Source organism: Penicillium maclennaniae, assembly GCF_028827695.1.
Source record: "Penicillium maclennaniae strain IBT 15551 chromosome Unknown utg000008l:1.0-3552695.0:1.0-3555053.0, whole genome shotgun sequence".
Lineage (NCBI taxonomy): Eukaryota > Fungi > Ascomycota > Eurotiomycetes > Eurotiales > Aspergillaceae > Penicillium > Penicillium maclennaniae.
Genome location: NW_026623220.1, coordinates 2,501 through 19,527, shown reverse-complemented (window position 1 = coordinate 19,527; position 17,027 = coordinate 2,501). Strand labels below are relative to the sequence as shown.

Sequence of the window (17,027 nt, the reverse complement as noted above, 5' to 3'; positions counted from 1 at the left end):
CCCTTGCAACTCCGGAAATCCAAGACCAGGTGATAGCTACTATTAGCTGGCAGAAAACCCAGATGCAATAGGTTGGCCAGTTGCTGGAAAATCTCGCCAAGCAGGGACTGATCACAGATATAGTCGACGTGGAAATGGCCGGTCAAGCACTGGTGAGCCACCAAGAAGAAGTCGCGGTGCCCATAGCGGAAAGGTTTCAGGAGGATGACAAGCTATCGTGTTTGACCAGCCCCCCGACTGAAGGCCATGTTGGTGTCCACTTCAACGATGCACAGAGCTGGTTGATTGGAAACTTGGCTTATAAGTGGCTGATGTACCCGGACGGACAACTTCGATCTCGATCGTGTGTTGAACGAGGTGCTTGCGTTTCTGGCTTAGCTTGTTGTTTCTCGCTGTTCTTTCTTGAGCTTTTTGTGAGTGAAGCGCCTCTGTGTATCTTATAAACAACAAATTAGGAGAGGGGCAGGTTATACGTCTGCTTGATTTATTTTAATTGAGAGCAGCACAGAACGAGTAATCCACTTGGTCCAAAATAGCCTCTCTGTCTATGCAGCGATGTGATGATAGGCCGCTCCGGTGGTGTTTAAGCACCTACTCCGCATTCTCTATACCTTATTGTACCATTGGAGTAAAAGTGGACACAATTTGAAGCTGTCTATGCAATCAAAGCTGCGCCAAAGAGAGCGAAGACCGTGATGTACATAGCTAGACCTCAAAAACCAAAGTTAGCGCTAGCGGGCGATACAAGATTCCTCGCAGCCCCCTAGCTAGGCGAAGAAGTGCTCTCTCCCGTAGTGGAGCCCACAGTAGTTCCCAAGTTTGTTGCCTCGACACCCCCCCTTGTTATATGGACCCGGGGTAGTGACGGTGACATAGCTTGGGAAGATCAAAAACGTGAGCGAATCTGGAGCACTGGTAAAACTTCCGGCATCAGTGGTATCTGAAAGAGGTGCTGCCCAGGAAAGTCAGAGGGAAAGTGGCCTGGATTGTACCACGTAGATGCGCCAGTATCCAAGGTGAACGATGTATGACATTAGTTGGCATCGGAAAGAATAGAGCATTCGTCAGATACGGACTCATTATAAATCAACTGGAAAGTCTCCACCATTGTGTCAATATCTATCACGGAGACGTCGTTATTAGGACACTATTGGATAGATCTGCACAAATTCAATAAATCGATGTATCTAGATAGAGGGACCAATGCCTATCACTTACTCGGACAAGAAGGATGAATCCCAGCAGCACTGGCAGCTAGCCGTCTCGGAAACCGAACCATAAATAACATAGTTCTCGCAGGGCGAGTTTAGGGAATAGGTCTCGGTGAATTTTCCCCATATATAACCTAAATTACACACTGCATTCAATCCACTTATTAGTCGGTGTATTGAGAGAAAAACTAAACACTTGCAACGGGAACCAACAAGCGATCCTTCCATCGATCTTAACCGAATTAGAAAGATACCGATATGTTAGTCTAGCGTGGGACAATTCGAGAAGGAAAAACATATATCTCTGCGTAAAGGAATTTTTTGAAATCGCACCGCAACGCTGAGGGCTAAGCCCACCAAACTCTGCTCAGTTTTAATTAACTCCACGCGCTACCATTTGATACCACTTTTGTGTGGCTATCACCATGGTGGCGCCGAGGAATGACTGGCCGCCCCTCTCAGGGGGTGCGGAAGCCGAGCCACGAAACTTCATCGAACGCATCATGAATGCCAACCACGATGCAAAGCGGCTCCTGGACCACATCTAGGGTCATGCGGGCATCCGGGTGCCTTCACCAGTGCTCCAATACGTTAATAACATGCAGTCTCTGACGCTAGACCTAGTGAAGAATCCTTGGGGGGGCGGACTGGAAGAAGGACATTGACGCCCTCCACCAGGAAACCCTCCAGATCAAATAGGGTATCAATGCCGTCCGTATCTCCACTAACACTTCGCAGCATCAGAGCCGTGCGAAATCCTTTGCCGACGCCATTAGGCAAGGCTGTCCCCCCGCTCCTGCACATTATCTGTCGGTGCATGGGTCGGACAGCAGTCCCGGAATAACTCGGTCCTCGCCAAGCTCGGACCGCGAGGTTATTGTCCACCTCGGTGACGCTGACGCAGTGAAGCGGTATCGAGGCATAACTGCAAAGGATATTAAGAGGAGGACAGAGAGAGTCAAGGTGGACGCGGCAATCCGTCTTTGTGTGCCGACGCTTGCGTCGGTGGCCTTCGTGGCCGTCCGGGTGTTGAAGTCGGGTGATATCTGCTTCACAATGCGCTCTGCGAAAGAGGCAGAGATCCACGGACACACTAAGGGTGGGCCAAAGGTCTCTGCAAAGAGGCCAAGGTCCATCTGCCGACCTAGGTGGTCATTATGCACGATGTGAATGTACGCACCCCCGGGATCAACGATGCAACGGAGCTGCAGGAACCGTAACACCAATAGCGGCTGATCAAGGAGCTGGAAACCTCGAACCGGGGCACCTAGGGCGAGGAAGCTAAGGTGATCAAGCTATACTGGGCGGTCGTTCCTAACGGCAAGAAGTCGGGCTCACTGGTCGTGGAACTGGACTCGCCAGTCGCGGAAACAAGGCCATCGACCTAAATACCCTGATTGGAGATAACAGTTTAACGACGGTCTTATACGACCGTGCCGCTCGCATCCGACAATGTCACCGCTGTTAACAATATGGCCACATAGGATCAGCCTGCCCCAACGGAGCGAAACATGTGTTCTGCGCCGACGAGCACCTTTCTCGGGAGTGTGAACGGCGGCAGAACGGTCTTTTAATCGAACGAAAGTGCGCCAATTACGGGGGCGCACATGCGGGATAGTCCAGACGATGTGAGGCTTTCCGCAAGGAAGTGGAACGCGTGGAGATCAGACGGGCCACCCGCCCCAGATATCATCGCGTGCCGGCCCACATCTCGATCTCCTAGCAGTCAGTGGGATCGAAGTCCGACGAATCACGGGGAACCGGCTCTGAGAGTAGCGACTCGGGGTCGACCGCACGCTCTTTCAGCGGAGAGCAGGCACACGGAGGCTCCGACCTCGTGCGAAGTGTGTCAAGCCTACAGTCCAGTTAGCAGGCGGAGACAGAATCAAGCACCTCTACTAATGCAAGCAGAGTGCCCTGTAGTAGCTTTAAAACAAGCACTAAGGGCGGCACGAAAGGGAAGAACAAGGGAGGTGTCCGGGCTGCCAGCGAGCCTATGGACACCGCCGAAGACCAAAACAGGGCCGCTGGTCCAGGCTATCGCGGCCTCTATATACCAGTCGATTCATGCACCATCCCACACGCAATCCGAACCGTCCAAGCGGTCGTCTAAGCGGTCGTCTAAGATATCCCGACTCATCCAAGGGCTTCCCCCGGGGGTGACCCGCAAGACGACGCGGGTGGCTAAAGCGACAAAGAAGGCGTGCCTGGAGCGACAGGAGGATAACGAGGAGGAAGCTGTCTTCGACGAGGAGCGAAGGAAGGAGCACGAGATGCAGCCGATTACTATTGACGAGTCGTCCACCAGTGTCAGCATCAACGACCATGACTCCGACTACCGTCTATCAACAGCTCTCTCCGAAGGAAACGCCAATGCAACAAACAACAAGGCGGCAAGCCAGGCCGCGGGCAAGGAGAACTCACCGATCTTCACCAGCACGGCCAGATCGACCAAGTCTGCACCAGCGGGGCGCAGCCGTCCCATGAAGCGTAAATATGGCGCGGACAGCCCCGTCGGCAAGGGCACCGTGTCGACGAACTTCAGCAACCGGTCATCGTTGAAGGAGGCGAGGAAGAAGGCCAGGAAACCCAAACCAACCAGGAAACAAAACCCCCGTTCATAGCGCAATGAATAAAAAACTCACAGTCATCCGTACAACACGAACCGGTCAAAGGACGTCGTCATGGCCCAACGTCATGGCCCAATTCATGCGGGATCCCACGGTCCTCAAGGCAGGCGTCATTGCCATCCAAGAGCCGTGGGTGAACCCTTTCCAGGAAACCACGCACCACCCGGCGAAGCAAACGCACCAGCTGTTATACCCGCAGGCGCACGAAACGGGGGAGAACGTACGAGAGTCTGCTTCTTCGTGTCGAAGAAGCTGAGACGGGTGGACGTATGTAGTGCACTCCCGTGATTGCCAGGAGCTGAGGATCCGCCACCGAAACGAGGCGAGGGAGTTGCGCATATTTAATTATATAATCAGCCAGAGAACGGGGAGGACACGGTGCAAATGCTTACCCAGTTGATTCCACCGGCGAGAGAGCAAGCGAAGGAGCCGGGCATCATATACCTGATCCTGGGGGATTTCAATCTGCACCACCCGTACTGGGAGGCGAAGACGTCTAACAGGATGAGGCTGCGGATGACTGGCTAGATGCGGCGAGATGAGGGCGCTGGATCTCTGGTTGAAACCGGGTTCTATCACGCGTATGCAGGCCGGCAGTCGGTCCACGCTGGACCTAGTCTTTGCATTGGCAAGCCTAGATGGGAGGATGATCGATTGCCGCGTGGTGGAGGATATACATGCGGATTCGGACCACTTACCGGTCCTACGGTCCTCGACTTCGCAACTGCGGAGCCCGCAGAGGCGCCGAAGCGGCGTAGCTGGAAGGAGATGGACGAAGATAAGTTTCTCACCTTTGTTAATGCTAATCTGCAGGATAAACGTGGCCGTATCTCCGCGGAGACACCGTGCATCTACGATAGATCGACGACGCAACTGAATACCTGACGGAAGTCGTCCAGCGGGGTGTGCAAGACTCGACGCCGTGGGCTCGCCCCTCACGATGGGCGAATCCCGGCTTCACCCCCGAATGCCGCGAGGCTGTCAAGGTGACACGACAGCTCCGCAGGGAACATGTTAGATCACAAGGCCTAGGGGACTTGGCGACGTATACCCTGGCCCGGAATCGCAAGGGTAAGATCATTGCGAGGGCTAACCGGGCTAGATACCGAACGTGGGTGAAGGAGATAACAGCAGAAGGGCCGAAGGGGATGTGGAAGGTCGGTAAATGGGCAAGGAACCGTGAAGCGTCGTCAGGGAGCATTGTCCCCGCGCTAAAGAGGCCGGACGGGAGTCTGGCGGACACTAATCAAGCCAAGGTGGACGTCTTGAAGGACGTCTTCTTCCCTCAGCCGCCTACCCAAGATCTCGAGGATATCCAGCGATACCTGAAAAGTGGAGCAGATCCTATTTCCACCGGTCTCGCTGCAGGAAGTGCGGGATGCCATCCGTAAGGCACCGCCGAACAAGGCACTAGGAGACGATACGGTGCCGAACCGAGTCTGGCGGTTGCTAGCAGCCAACGATAACTCACCCTTCTGCAGTATTATCACCTTTATCTTCTATGCGTGCATTCGCATCGGATACAACCCGCGTCACTTCCAGTTCTCGATCAAGGTCACCCTTCGTAAGGGTGGCCCCAGGGACTACCGGGTACAGAAATCGTACCGTCCGGTGGCTCTGCTGAACACCTTTAGCAAGCTACTGGAGTCGGTCATCGCAACAAGGATATCGTGGGCGGCAGAGGAAAGGGGAATCTTACCAAAGGGCCATCTCGGGGGCCGGAAAGGTGTGTCGGTCGATCATGCCATCCAGCTGATCCTGGACCGGGTACATCAGGCATGGGGCGTCGACTACAAGGTCAGTATGCTCCTGCTGGATGTATCCGGGCATACGACAACGTCTCCTATGAACGATTGCTTTACAATATTAGGAAGCTGGGCTTAGGCCACTTCGTGCCGTGGATCCAGTCATTCTTACAGGACAGAAGCACCCGAATCCGACTTCTAGGATATCGCAGTGATCCCATCCCAACGCCCACCGGCATCCCTCAAGGATCTCCGATCTCGCCGATTCTCTTCTTCCTCTTCAACACCCCGCTCGTACGAAGTTGTACGCTCTACCTACCATGCGGAGGTACGGCTTATGCCTTCGGGTGGGTTAATGACGTCTGCATCGTAGCAACGTCTGAATCCGACGCGAGGAACATCGAGATCCTGGAGCAATCATACGGCGAAGCGGCAATCTGAACGAGGAGGCACTCGGCCAAATTCGCACCAGATAAGTTCGAACTTATTCACTTCCGCAACCCTCGACTACCAAAAGAGACGACACCGGCGCCGACGACACCACCAGTGCCAACGGAGGAGGACATCTACGAGATCCAGGCATATGAAGGACACAATGAGATGCCATTGCATCTACCAGAACAGACGATTACACCAACACCGTATGCTAAATACCTCGGTGTTTGGCTGGACAAGCACCTCGACTTCACAACACACCGCAATAAGGTTATTGCAAAGGCTAATAGCAGCCTGGAAGCTTTCCGCGGTATCACTGGGTCCACAAAGGGGACTTCAATATCCTCTATACGCAAGATCTACAGGGCGGTGGTCATTCCACGGCTTTTCTGGGGTCTTGCGGCGTGGTTCAGCCCGGCAAAAATGCCAGCCACGGCGCGAACACAGATCATCAGAGGATTTACAAGAATCCAGAAGCGTGCGGCGCTGATGATCAGTGGAGCATTCAAAAGCATATCGGCTGCGGCGCTGGATATTAAGCTATTCCTGACCCTAATTAACCTACTGATGCAGCAAATCATCGAAGAAACCGCTATCCGGATCCAAATGGGAGTGCCTTAGGCTATCCCCGATGGAATCAATACCCACACGAAACGAAGGCCAAAGGAAATGAAGCTCGGAGGAATTGCGCCCCTCGAGGCGTTGAAATAGAAGAAGAACGGCCCTTTGGCACCGTTAAAGGTCCGAGGACAAGAGGCGCAGTGGGAAACAAGGTCTTGTATTCGTGCTTCCCCCCTGGGAGACATGGATCAGGTACGTCATGGAGGAGGCGGAGGCCGCTATCCAGACGTACGACAACAGCGAATTGGACGCCGCACTCGCCGACGGAGCGACCCAGCGCATCTTCACTGACGGCAGCGGATGCGCTGGACTCGTGGGTGCATCTGCAGTGGGCCCAAGGAGCTCGGACTGGCAGCAACGACACCTTGGATCGCTGGAGTATTCCAATGTGTACGCTGCGGAGCTCGCGGGCATCGAAATGGGACTTGAACGACTGGGAAACCGACGGAACCAACAGGATGAGGACAATGTCAGAGAACTGGTGATCTTCTCTGACAGCCAGGCTGCAATTAAGTCAGTGCAGGGGTGACCATCAGCTAATCCTTGCTGTTGTATGTTTTTGTTTCCATTTTTGTTGACTTAGTTCGTAGGTGTTATTTCTCTCCGTAGATGAGGAACTTTGATTTTGAAGTGTCGAAAGGCTGAAGTTTGAACCTAGAAGGTGCTCTTTCAGCCTTCGTAGCTTCCTGTTTTCAGAGCAGCACCTGTAAATTCACCCCGATAGAATGTAAGCAGAACAGAACATCCATCTTACACCATTCATCGCCTTGCAAATATCGTTCATACTTATCATGGCAGCTCCGCTCCTAAAGCGGAAACGCTCGGTGTCCAATAATTCTACCTCGTCTGTCCCCCTCCCAACTTTGTGCAGCCCAAACACACCTATTACCATACCCGACATTGAATCTTCGCGAGACGTGTCTATTGTGGAAAACATGGCAGAAGTAGGGCCAGTCGATATTCTTACCAATGATGGTGCCAGGGACGAAGAGAATGTGCAAGATGACTCCGACTTGGAAGATGGAGATCAAGTTATGTCTCGTGGTTACCCACGGAACCCTGACAATCTTGTGAAGCATGGCTTTCGGCCAGTTTGGACCCTGTCAAGAGGATACCTAAGCAGCGACTTTCCAGCAGACATGGAAGAGGTGCTGAACGACATTGACACCAGCAGTAAGCTCAAGTTTTATCTGTCATCATCACGACAGGAGAAGAGAACGAAGCTAAAATATCCTAGAAAAGCAAGCGAAATATGTAGGGCCTCTCCGGAGTCTAGCCTGGTTAGCTGGACTAGATGAACTTATCGAGGCAATCGACAGCCCCGCCTACATCATCGAAGATTGCATCGAAATCGTCCCACTTGGTGCAGGGCTTATGTGGCCAGTTGAATGGCACATTGAACAAGGAAAGATCCCATCACGAATTGCGGACAAACGCTTATCCTCTGGGATGAATCCCCAAAAGGGGTAACAGAGATGCCTACCCTGTTTACTCTACGAGATATTACCGGGACAAGTCGACTACAAAGACCCTCTGGCAAGATTCTTTGCATGAAAATTAGGTCCCAAAAAGGGGTCGATTCGCTTGCGGCAAAAATCAAGCGACAAGTTGAAGACCTCTTCGAATCAGGAGAATTTTGGTTCCGTGGATTGAGTGTGCCAGCGTTGAAGTCAACTCTGGCGTTTTTCGTACCAGAAACAAACGGAAGCAATCGGGATAATGAGTTTGGGCCTGGCTTTTACACAACTAATAGCTTGGAGCACAGCTTGCTCTACCTTCGCGGGGGAGTTGGGGCTATCATGGTTTTCAAACAACCCAATTTATTCCACTCTACCGTTTGGCAACCCAGTCTTAGCGACTGGACCGCTTGGATAGCCAGATGGACTTCGCGTCCACTTGCCATTGCTAGTGACCCAGTTCCCAAACAGTACGATACTGCCGACTTTATCCGGGGACCAATCAGTGCAGACAGGGGTTCAAGGGCAGGCAACGCTCCTACTCAGTCGGAAGGTACCCAGCTTGTCGCTGTTAGCTTCAAAGGCTGTCAAGGCTTGTCCGACTCACTTTTTATGATTATCTTTGTTGATCCAAAGTGATCGATTGATTCGATGCGCAGTCCACTTTCACTGAGGATGTGCAGCTTTGTTTTGTATTATTATCCGCTGTTTAAACCGCAACGAAACTTATACCATAGCTCTTAACTCTACGTCCTATAAATCAATAGTTCTTCTTGTGGTGTACTTCCTCAGTCCACTAGACTGAGCAGAGTCGCAGTCAAGCGGTCGTATTCATTGTTCCCCAGATCCCAAAGTCTCGGTTGTTGTGCCCAAAGCGTGATCGGACTACCGAGAATCTAATACTAGGTACCAAGGCAACAAAGTGCGCGGCACTAAATCAATTTCTACCAGGGCCTGTATCTAACTTGGAGACTGCGGATTACAAAGTCAGAACGCAAGCAGGCACAAAGGTTATACCTCCCCGTTTCCGTCCTTAGATACTCATCTCCAACCCACCAACACACCACTCCAATACCATACCATCATGTCCCAACGCCGTGAAGTCCGATCGGATGAGTCCGCCTCCGCGTGCTCAGACGCGTCATCCATCGTTCGGAATGCTCAAGTCGCCCGACAGTCCCTTGCCGCAGACCTCGAGCAAATGTCAGAGTATGCAGTCCTCAATCGATCCCTCTCCCTCCACGCAACGATTTCTACATCCTCCTCTTTTGCTCGACGGTTTCAACATGCCCGCAGTCGTCCTGAGCTGCAAGAGTTCAACCAAATTGGAGCCGGTCTGCAAGGAGTGATCTTCGAACAGGTTGGACAGCCTCTGGTGTTAAAGAAAGAGTGTCCAGGCAATGATACCAAACCCTCGAACCTAAAGCATGAATATGAAATGCATTGTGCTGTCTCCTCGACATTTGAACTCTACGGTCAGTTGACTCACGAAAAAATCCAAGTCCCCCGACCGATGGAATTCATTTCGAAGATTGGCAACGACGCACTCTGGGACAGCCTTCTTCCAAAGTTTCCGATGGCCTATTGTGCTCGCGGAGACAGTGTCAAGATGGAAAGAATTCTTCCTCTTCCAAAAGTTGTCAGAAGGGCCCTGATTACTCGCTTCTCCAACCGCGAAAAGCCCCTTACTGCCGACGTAATTAATGATATTCTTGCCGATCCCGAGAACAAGCACTGCCTTGCACGCCTCTACTTGGGTAAGGCGAATGGGCCGATGAGTCAAGGGCGTTTGTCGCTAAGGAACTTTCCTCTCTACCTACAGTCGAAGGAAGATCTCCACATAGGCGTGAGAGAGATAGCGGACGCCATAGGAAGAGCATACGCGATGATGCACTGGGGAGCCTCGGTCACCGGCGACGATGTAGAATTTGTGCTTGGAACCTCGGCTGTGCAGGGTGAGAGAGTGGAGGCGGCACTACCAGACTTTCAACGCCGAGTGATTAGTATTTATCTCCTTGACTTCGGCCACTGCGAGGCGGTAGACCTAACGGAGGATCCAGAAGTCGTGTACCAGGCATTTAAAGCGGCTATGGTCTTAGGGGACAATCAGCTTTTCATCCCTCACTTTTCTAAGACCCCAGCACTGTTTGCAGAATTCAAGAAGAGATACACAGACGCCGGTAGTATCATTCTGGCGCAAAAGGGCTTGGGAAACAAATTTTGTATGGCAGACTTCATGCTGGAGTACGAGGAGTACGCCGAGGACTTGCTGTAATCAGCCCATGTTTAGCTTTATGGGGAGGTATTATTAATACCGCTGCCTTCATCTCAGATACAGTGGCCCCTGCAGAAAGCTGCATAACACAATGTCACCTCCTCTGTTCTCTCTGAAAGGATAGGAACATTCATTCATTGGTCACGTGGTGTGGCTCTCATTGCTTTTGGTATCGATTACTTCGTTCATTTATTCAATACCTATTGTCACAGGCCAGTACGGAATAATTCGTGTGCCATTCAGAAAAGTTCTGTATTGAGGAAAGAAAGAGAAAAGAGAGAGAAAGAGAACAACTACGAAACAATAAACCCCCCCCTGTCCCCTTCGGGACTAGCTCACCATACGTGACCTTTCCTCAAACCATGTGTGAGAATTGAACGGAGTAATTGATTCCCCTTCCCCCGAAGGGGAAGGCTTGGTCTAGATACTATCTATCCTGGTGCTTATGTAACATGGAGCCCGTACGGCCGGTGTAGTCCCCAGCCAAGGCCGTACGAGCCGAGGATGGATAATAATATCCCCGTAGGCCATGGGCCTGAGGCATCCTCAGTGTCTTGGGGACCACACATGCGTCACACCATGGATGCTATGGCCTAGGGGCATGATGGTAACACTAGGCGTTTGCTGGCGGATCATATACTTTAGACCTTCCAATGAGTGGCCCACATAACTTTGCAAAATAAAATAAGACTTCGCTTATAGAATGAGGACTAGACGGAAAGAAATGTTTACAAGACAAAGGAGGGGGAGAGGAGAGAGCGAAACTGTTATATCAGATACGTACTATTGAGTGTGTAAGGAGAAAGACGTTCAACAAAATTCTATTTAGAATCATTCGGGATCCCTTTCCTCGTCAGGTGAGTGAGGAACCCAGGGCCTATTATTGTAGATAAGGGCTGTCCCAAGATACCCACGAGCTGGAAAATCTGCATCAAGACCCAATGGCATCTCCAGTGGCGCCCCCGCTGCTGTGTAAACCTCACTCAATGGAGTGGCTCTATATCCGGATTTGACACTTCGAGGGGCGCACACGTTTAGTAGGATAGTGCCTACGTCGGGTGTCTCTTCTCCATTGAAAATTCCAGCGGGGAACATGTCTACGTCGTCGGTTGTGATCACCTCGCTCAACTTTGTATCGAACAGTCTCATATTTTCGACCATTGTGTGCTCTTCCCAAGTGCTGCCTTCGGCAGATTCGAGAATTCCATGTAGCTCTGCCCGGCGTTTGAGATCCTCGACATAAAAGGTGCTAGGCTGTTGTTCGGCTTCGCGGATGAGAGCACGTATCGGGAAGAACTTGAGGGTTTGGTAGACAGCCTGGTAATTCGCAATAATGCAGGCGCGTGCGACCGTTAATGCCATACGAGGCTCCCGATAGGCGAGTTCACGATAGATCTCTGGTTCGGCCAGATTGGGGTACCAAATGCAGGATGGATTCCTGAGAGAATGCATTGTCGTGAGGCTCCCGGTGAGGTTGAGGGGGAGGGGGAATTTCAGAGGCCGGCCTTAAAGGAATACGCGATAAGTCGTTGCTCATGATAAAGCGTGCAGTGATCGCGCGTTGTAAACGCTTGTCTTTCCTCTTATCTTCCAGTGGGAGTTGTCTTGACCACCACTTAGCGAAGAACGTTTCGTGGCAGATTCCGCGGATCACACATGCGAACTGTTTATCAATCATAACATGACGGCGTAAACGGCTATATCGATCCATATTGCCATTCCAAGCAGCCATTAGAATAAGAAGATCTTTATCATGTTTGGTAAATCGAATGGTAGGGGTACTGTAAAGGAATACTAAGGACTAGCGGTGAAGGTTTACCCCGCAGTGTAATAAGCAAGTCTCGGACCCAATTCGTACTTAAATCGAAAGGGTTTCCAGATAATTTAGACTTAGCAAGAATCAGTCTTGCTTTTACAACACTACACCTAGTCCAGACATCCTTCCTTACCTGACCGACAGGCTTTCTATCCTGAACACATAGATCCTTTACAGGTACATAAAGAAATTCCGACACATCCTGTGCAGGCTGTTGGTCTGAGTCAAACTCATCCACGTTCATGTCTTCGGTGATATTCCACAATAAATCCTTCAATCCTGGACGGTTGGCGAGGCCGCTATGTTTCTGCTTTCTCTCTAGAAAGGACTGGACAGCTGTGTCTCCATTAAGGCCACCAATAGGAGGATTCTCCAAATTGACCGTGCGAGTATAGTCGTTCATCACTCGATACCTTACTGGACTCGCCATGATCATCTCGAATATAGCATTACTGCCATTATCGCGAGCCTCCTCGGCAATATGCGCCTCAGGCAGCAGATCCAACTCCCGATATAAATCGATATACCCGGCTACAGCACACGCTCTGCCGACTTGGTATTTAAGGGAGGGATATTGAAGGACCAGTGCCCGATACGTGGCTTCACTGGCAGTTTCCGGATACCAGATACAGTAGGGAATCTCACGAGCATTCTGCAAATCAGGAATATCATTGCTCATGATGCGTCGAGCATTTATAGCCCGGGTAAAGAATCGATCTTGATCATATTTGCATTGGAGTTCAAGTGCAAACCCTGGATGGTAGCGAATTCCCCGCGCAACACAAGCACGGGATGCCGGGGAGCCCAGTGACTGGGGAATCTCAAGGCCACGAATAGCCTGAGTGCATTGCTCAGCGATGTATGTTCGTTTCTTGAACGCTTTCTTCAGGGCGAAGTCGTCCATGATGTGAATGGTGTATTGTGAAAGAATAATGATCCTGCGAAGTGCTGCGAGGGAAGGGAAAATAGGCCGATCTTCGGGACAAACCCGAAAGCCCCACAGCCTGCAGTCTTTTGTTGAATTTCGACCCTTTTCTCTTCTCTCGCGTTCGTCGCCCCGCTCTTTCTCACTTCTCTTGTCGGTTTCGGTGACAAAGAGAATCTTGCTTACAGGGTGACCAAGGAATAAACGTAGGTTTTCTCACCGCCTTCCTTTCATAATTACAAGCAACTAAACTGTAGAGAAGAAGAAGAAGAGAAAGAGGGAAACGAGCAACTACGAAACAAAGCCACTTCTATCCCAAATCGGGTTAGACCCACGGCTCCTTCCAGATCACGTTCCCCCTCAGTCCCAAAGGTAGTCATGCGTCACACTTAAAAGCGGGGGTCAAACAGACTGATATATCTTAATCACAAAGTTGATTGGCGTGAGTGCTTCACCAGATTGATTTATTACTTTGCCTGAGGGTACCTATTTGTGATTTCAGGGCTGTAGAGCTTGTATATATCTAGCTTGATGATAAGAGCTCGTTATACCCTTGATAGTTGATGTGATACTAAATTGGGCTCGAGGAATTGTTGAATAGATATGATCAGTTAGGGATCATCAATTTCGGCTGTGCCCAAATACTCCACGTCAACTACATTGGAGAAGGAGACATCCACTGCGCATTTGGCAAAAAATCCTCGAATTTTTCTGACAGCCGTCATCATTTAGGGGTATTCTGCTACGGCGTTGCCTTTTCTGACAGCCGTCAGAAAAGGGTGTTAGGGACTGGGAGCTACGGCATAAGTGGATTCTGACGGCCATCAGAAATAGGCTTCTTTAGCTATAGTATTAGCCTTTATAAAGTCGGAGAAAAACGTCGTACAATTAGATTATGTCGGGCTATAAGGGTAAAGCTACCACGAAGCAGATCGTGGCCCCTTAAGTCCGTGGGATCAACCTTAGTCCGGCTGGGTCAGTCGGTGCCAGACAAAGGTAGAGGGTCAAAGGTCTTAGGATAGGCTATAAGCATATATAGCCTAAACGAAGGCAGAACCACAATCCGAAGGGATTAAAGGAAGAAGGATAGAAGAGACTTCAGTGGGAATGTCCTTTGGAAAGTGGAAATGAACTTAATTCTTTCTGCTAGGTAGAAAGGACATATTTATAGGCTAGAATAGCCTAGAAATAATATCATACGATACACATAAATATCATACGATCACTATGCAGCAAGATAATTAAGGTGGCAAAAGAGGGGAAAGTCCCCGAAGACATCCCCGAGTGGTCCCCGAAGGAGCGGACCATCCATACCTAGAGGCGGACCATTTTACCCCTAAAGGAAAATGGTCCCGCCTATCTTTTTTTGGGGGGCCAAGGGGCCATTGGCCAGTCGGGCGTGGACCAAAATGGTCCGCGAGCCAAAGTGGTCTGAAACATATTTTGGTAAAGGAGAAAAATCCGGTCACGTGATCAATGTTTTTTCAGTCCTTGGATATCAGGATATATAATCGGTGTTTTGTTAGAGTTTAGGGTTTGGCTTTTGACCTTATATGTTGAATATAAGGATAGATCTTGGAATATAGCATTGGTCTATATTCCAATAGATTAGTATACAGAATAAATAATAAATCATTGAGACCGAAGTACGTAGCCATCAAGTAGCTTTTAGCGCTTACGCTTCCTACTAGATACACGCTGTTGGGTATCAGGTAGAGGAAGGTTAGCATCGTCGTCATCATCCTCATCATGATCTATAACCTCTATCCCTTTAAGATCAGCCATCGTCGTATAAGACTGTGGAAGGGACTCCCTATCCTGAGCCTGTACGTCGTCCTCCTCAGTATCACTAATTGGATCAAAAGATTCGTCCTGGGTTTCATTAGCCTCAGTCATCGCTGCGATCTCTTGATGCGAGAGATATTCTTGTAGGATAAGCCGCTTCTGCTCATGAAGGTCAAATCTTGTTGTACACATCCAGAGCATAATATCACGAATTGTCTTTGGCTTCAACGAGCCTCGTCGATAATGACAGATATCCCGGGCAGAGTTAAAGAGGCGTTCTACCCCTGCTCCAGTTGCTGGAATCGACATTACATCCCGCGCAAGGCTTGCAAGTACGGGAAACTCGCATTCATGCTCTTTCCAGAATATCCGAGGGGAGCCTCGTACGGTTGCTAAAATGAGGATTTAGTGTGGTTTAGTAAGAAAGAAGGAAGAACGTACGACTTTCAAGATATCTTGTGAGCTCGTCGTGTTGCGGAGGTAGTGATTGTTGTGAGTCTTCAAACACCAAATCCGCATCTGTTATCGTCGTCATCGATGACTGGCCATCTAATCGTAGCCTATCTCGCGGAAGACGCTCGTCGTACGACCTGAAGAAAGACTTAAGACTCTCGCGGTAAATTGTTTTCCAGTCCTTTTCTGGGTCGTCCGACTCCCAGTCCTTTGTTGAAAAGAACTGTAGCTTATTCGCGGGAGCTAAGATCGTACCAATAGCATAAAGGTCGCCTTTCACACTATCTGTCATACTGTAGTATTTTGATAGTTACTCTTGCGCCGCCTCTAGTGAGGAAAGCATAAGCTGCTTCCACGCAACCTTCTTTCGCCGGAGTTGACGAATAGACTTTTCAAGATGATCAAAAAGCTTGTTATAGAAAGTAAAGACTAAGTGAATACTTGAGTCTTTAGTCTTACAAACGACAGTCGTATATTTATAGAAGGGCTGTAGGATAAACAGGAGGTAGTCGATTTGTCGCCACTCTTCTGCGCTAAGTGCAAAATGAGGTTGGTCGTACTGCGAGCAAAAGGTATCGAAAGTAGCTTGGAGTCTCTTAGCCCGGCGAAGCATAAGATATGTTGAGTTCTATCGAGTTCGTACGTCCTGGATAGGCACAAGCTTTGGCTCATCAGGCTGAAGGTTATAGAAGGCTTCGCGACGTTGTGGGCTTGCGTTAATATAAATAGCAAGACAGCGAACCTAGAAATTCGTATATAGATAATAAGCTTAAAGATTGATTATTGTATAACAATAATTAAGAGACTAACCTTGTTTAGCGTGTCGGCGATCTCTCGCTTTTGCTGTCGAGCGCGTAGCGCTCGTACGCGATCCTCTTTCCACTCTAGTTCCGCGGTGTCATTCTTAGGAGTTGCCTTCATCTTTCCGAGTAGATCTGTAAGACTGATTTGAATAATATGTGCGATGCAAGGCACTTGAATGATTATTGAATCTGTGTTAAGCTGAAGAGCCTGGATCGTATCATTCACTGCAGCTATAAGTGTCGTATTATTCGACGCATTATCGGTAGTAACCGCGAGGACGCGGTCGATGATTTCATACTGTCGGAGAATCCGTACGACAACCTCACCAAGGTTGGTGCCTGAATGCGTACCAGATAGAGGTTCAAAGCCAAGGAGGACTTCGCGATACGCCCAGTCCTGATCTAGGAAGTAAGCTGTGATTGCCATAAATGCTTGCTGGAACGGTGACGTCCAACAATCAAGTGCTAGAGATAGCTTTGCACCTGGCGGTAGGCTTTGGAGGATGGTTGTTTGGATGTCGGTAACAAATTGACGGAGCCTCGTACATATTACCTTCCAAGAAGGAATAATTGGTGTCGTCGGAGCCAGTCGCGCGTACGAGATGAGATCATGGAACTCTTGATGCTCGAGGAAAAGGAAGGGTAAATGCGACACAGTAACCAGAATTAGAAGCTTCTGTTCCCAGGTATTCTGATTAAATACCCGGGTAGGCGCTCGCTGACCCTAGTAGGTTAATAATCGATTAGTTTAAAGCCAAGGGATAGTCTAGGTTATACGTACAGCTTGTACGAGTAGCTTATGGATACTTGGTTTGCCTGTCCCCTTCCGACATTGTGGCCCTTTAAGATGTTTATGCATCGATGAGGTACC

General features: G+C 49.9%; 7 protein-coding genes across 7 annotated transcripts in view; 5 read left to right on the top strand and 2 right to left on the bottom strand.

Annotated features, from left to right (window-relative positions):
- Positions 1-1,730: 1,730 nt before the first annotated feature.
- N7477_009009 (uncharacterized protein) lies at positions 1,731-2,599 on the top strand (the record flags this gene model as incomplete). Its single annotated transcript, XM_056970670.1, has 5 exons — positions 1,731-1,801; positions 1,830-1,911; positions 1,950-2,310; positions 2,342-2,427; positions 2,483-2,599. 5 exons carry the CDS (start codon positions 1,731-1,733, stop codon positions 2,597-2,599), a joined length of 717 nt encoding a protein of 238 aa, XP_056817649.1.
- Positions 2,600-3,112: 513 nt separating this feature from the next.
- N7477_009008 (uncharacterized protein) lies at positions 3,113-6,642 on the top strand (the record flags this gene model as incomplete). The annotated part of the gene is made up of 7 exons (XM_056970669.1): positions 3,113-3,762; positions 3,836-4,061; positions 4,370-4,667; positions 4,733-5,228; positions 5,323-5,638; positions 5,716-5,890; positions 6,059-6,642. 7 exons carry the CDS (start codon positions 3,113-3,115, stop codon positions 6,640-6,642), a joined length of 2,745 nt encoding a protein of 914 aa, XP_056817648.1.
- Positions 6,643-6,690: 48 nt separating this feature from the next.
- On the top strand, positions 6,691-7,352 carry N7477_009007 (uncharacterized protein; the record flags this gene model as incomplete). The annotated part of the gene is made up of 3 exons (XM_056970668.1): positions 6,691-6,722; positions 6,763-7,111; positions 7,344-7,352. The coding sequence occupies 3 exons, from the start codon at positions 6,691-6,693 to the stop codon at positions 7,350-7,352; spliced, it is 390 nt and encodes a 129-aa protein (XP_056817647.1).
- An 81-nt stretch (positions 7,353-7,433) lies between these two features.
- Positions 7,434-8,738, top strand: N7477_009006 (uncharacterized protein; the record flags this gene model as incomplete). Its single annotated transcript, XM_056970667.1, has 3 exons — positions 7,434-7,815; positions 7,880-8,005; positions 8,053-8,738. The coding sequence occupies 3 exons, from the start codon at positions 7,434-7,436 to the stop codon at positions 8,736-8,738; spliced, it is 1,194 nt and encodes a 397-aa protein (XP_056817646.1).
- A 445-nt stretch (positions 8,739-9,183) lies between these two features.
- N7477_009005 (uncharacterized protein) lies at positions 9,184-10,374 on the top strand (the record flags this gene model as incomplete). The annotated part of the gene is made up of 1 exon (XM_056970666.1): positions 9,184-10,374. One exon carries the CDS (start codon positions 9,184-9,186, stop codon positions 10,372-10,374), a length of 1,191 nt encoding a protein of 396 aa, XP_056817645.1.
- Positions 10,375-11,205: 831 nt separating this feature from the next.
- Positions 11,206-13,193, bottom strand: N7477_009004 (uncharacterized protein; the record flags this gene model as incomplete). The annotated part of the gene is made up of 3 exons (XM_056970665.1): positions 11,206-11,769; positions 11,795-12,071; positions 12,421-13,193. 3 exons carry the CDS (start codon positions 13,191-13,193, stop codon positions 11,206-11,208), a joined length of 1,614 nt encoding a protein of 537 aa, XP_056817644.1.
- A 1,685-nt stretch (positions 13,194-14,878) lies between these two features.
- Positions 14,879-17,027, bottom strand: part of N7477_009003 (uncharacterized protein) — a gene marked incomplete at both ends in the record, with an annotated part of 2,578 nt that continues 429 nt past the window's right edge. The window contains 7 exons of the mRNA XM_056970664.1: positions 14,879-14,884; positions 14,946-15,292; positions 15,342-15,638; positions 15,813-15,912; positions 15,997-16,095; positions 16,164-16,880; positions 16,938-17,027. The exon at positions 16,938-17,027 is cut by the window's right edge and continues 429 nt beyond it. Coding sequence (XP_056817643.1) covers positions 14,879-14,884; positions 14,946-15,292; positions 15,342-15,638; positions 15,813-15,912; positions 15,997-16,095; positions 16,164-16,880; positions 16,938-17,027 — 1,656 coding nt within the window. The remainder of the gene's footprint in view (positions 14,885-14,945; positions 15,293-15,341; positions 15,639-15,812; positions 15,913-15,996; positions 16,096-16,163; positions 16,881-16,937) is intronic.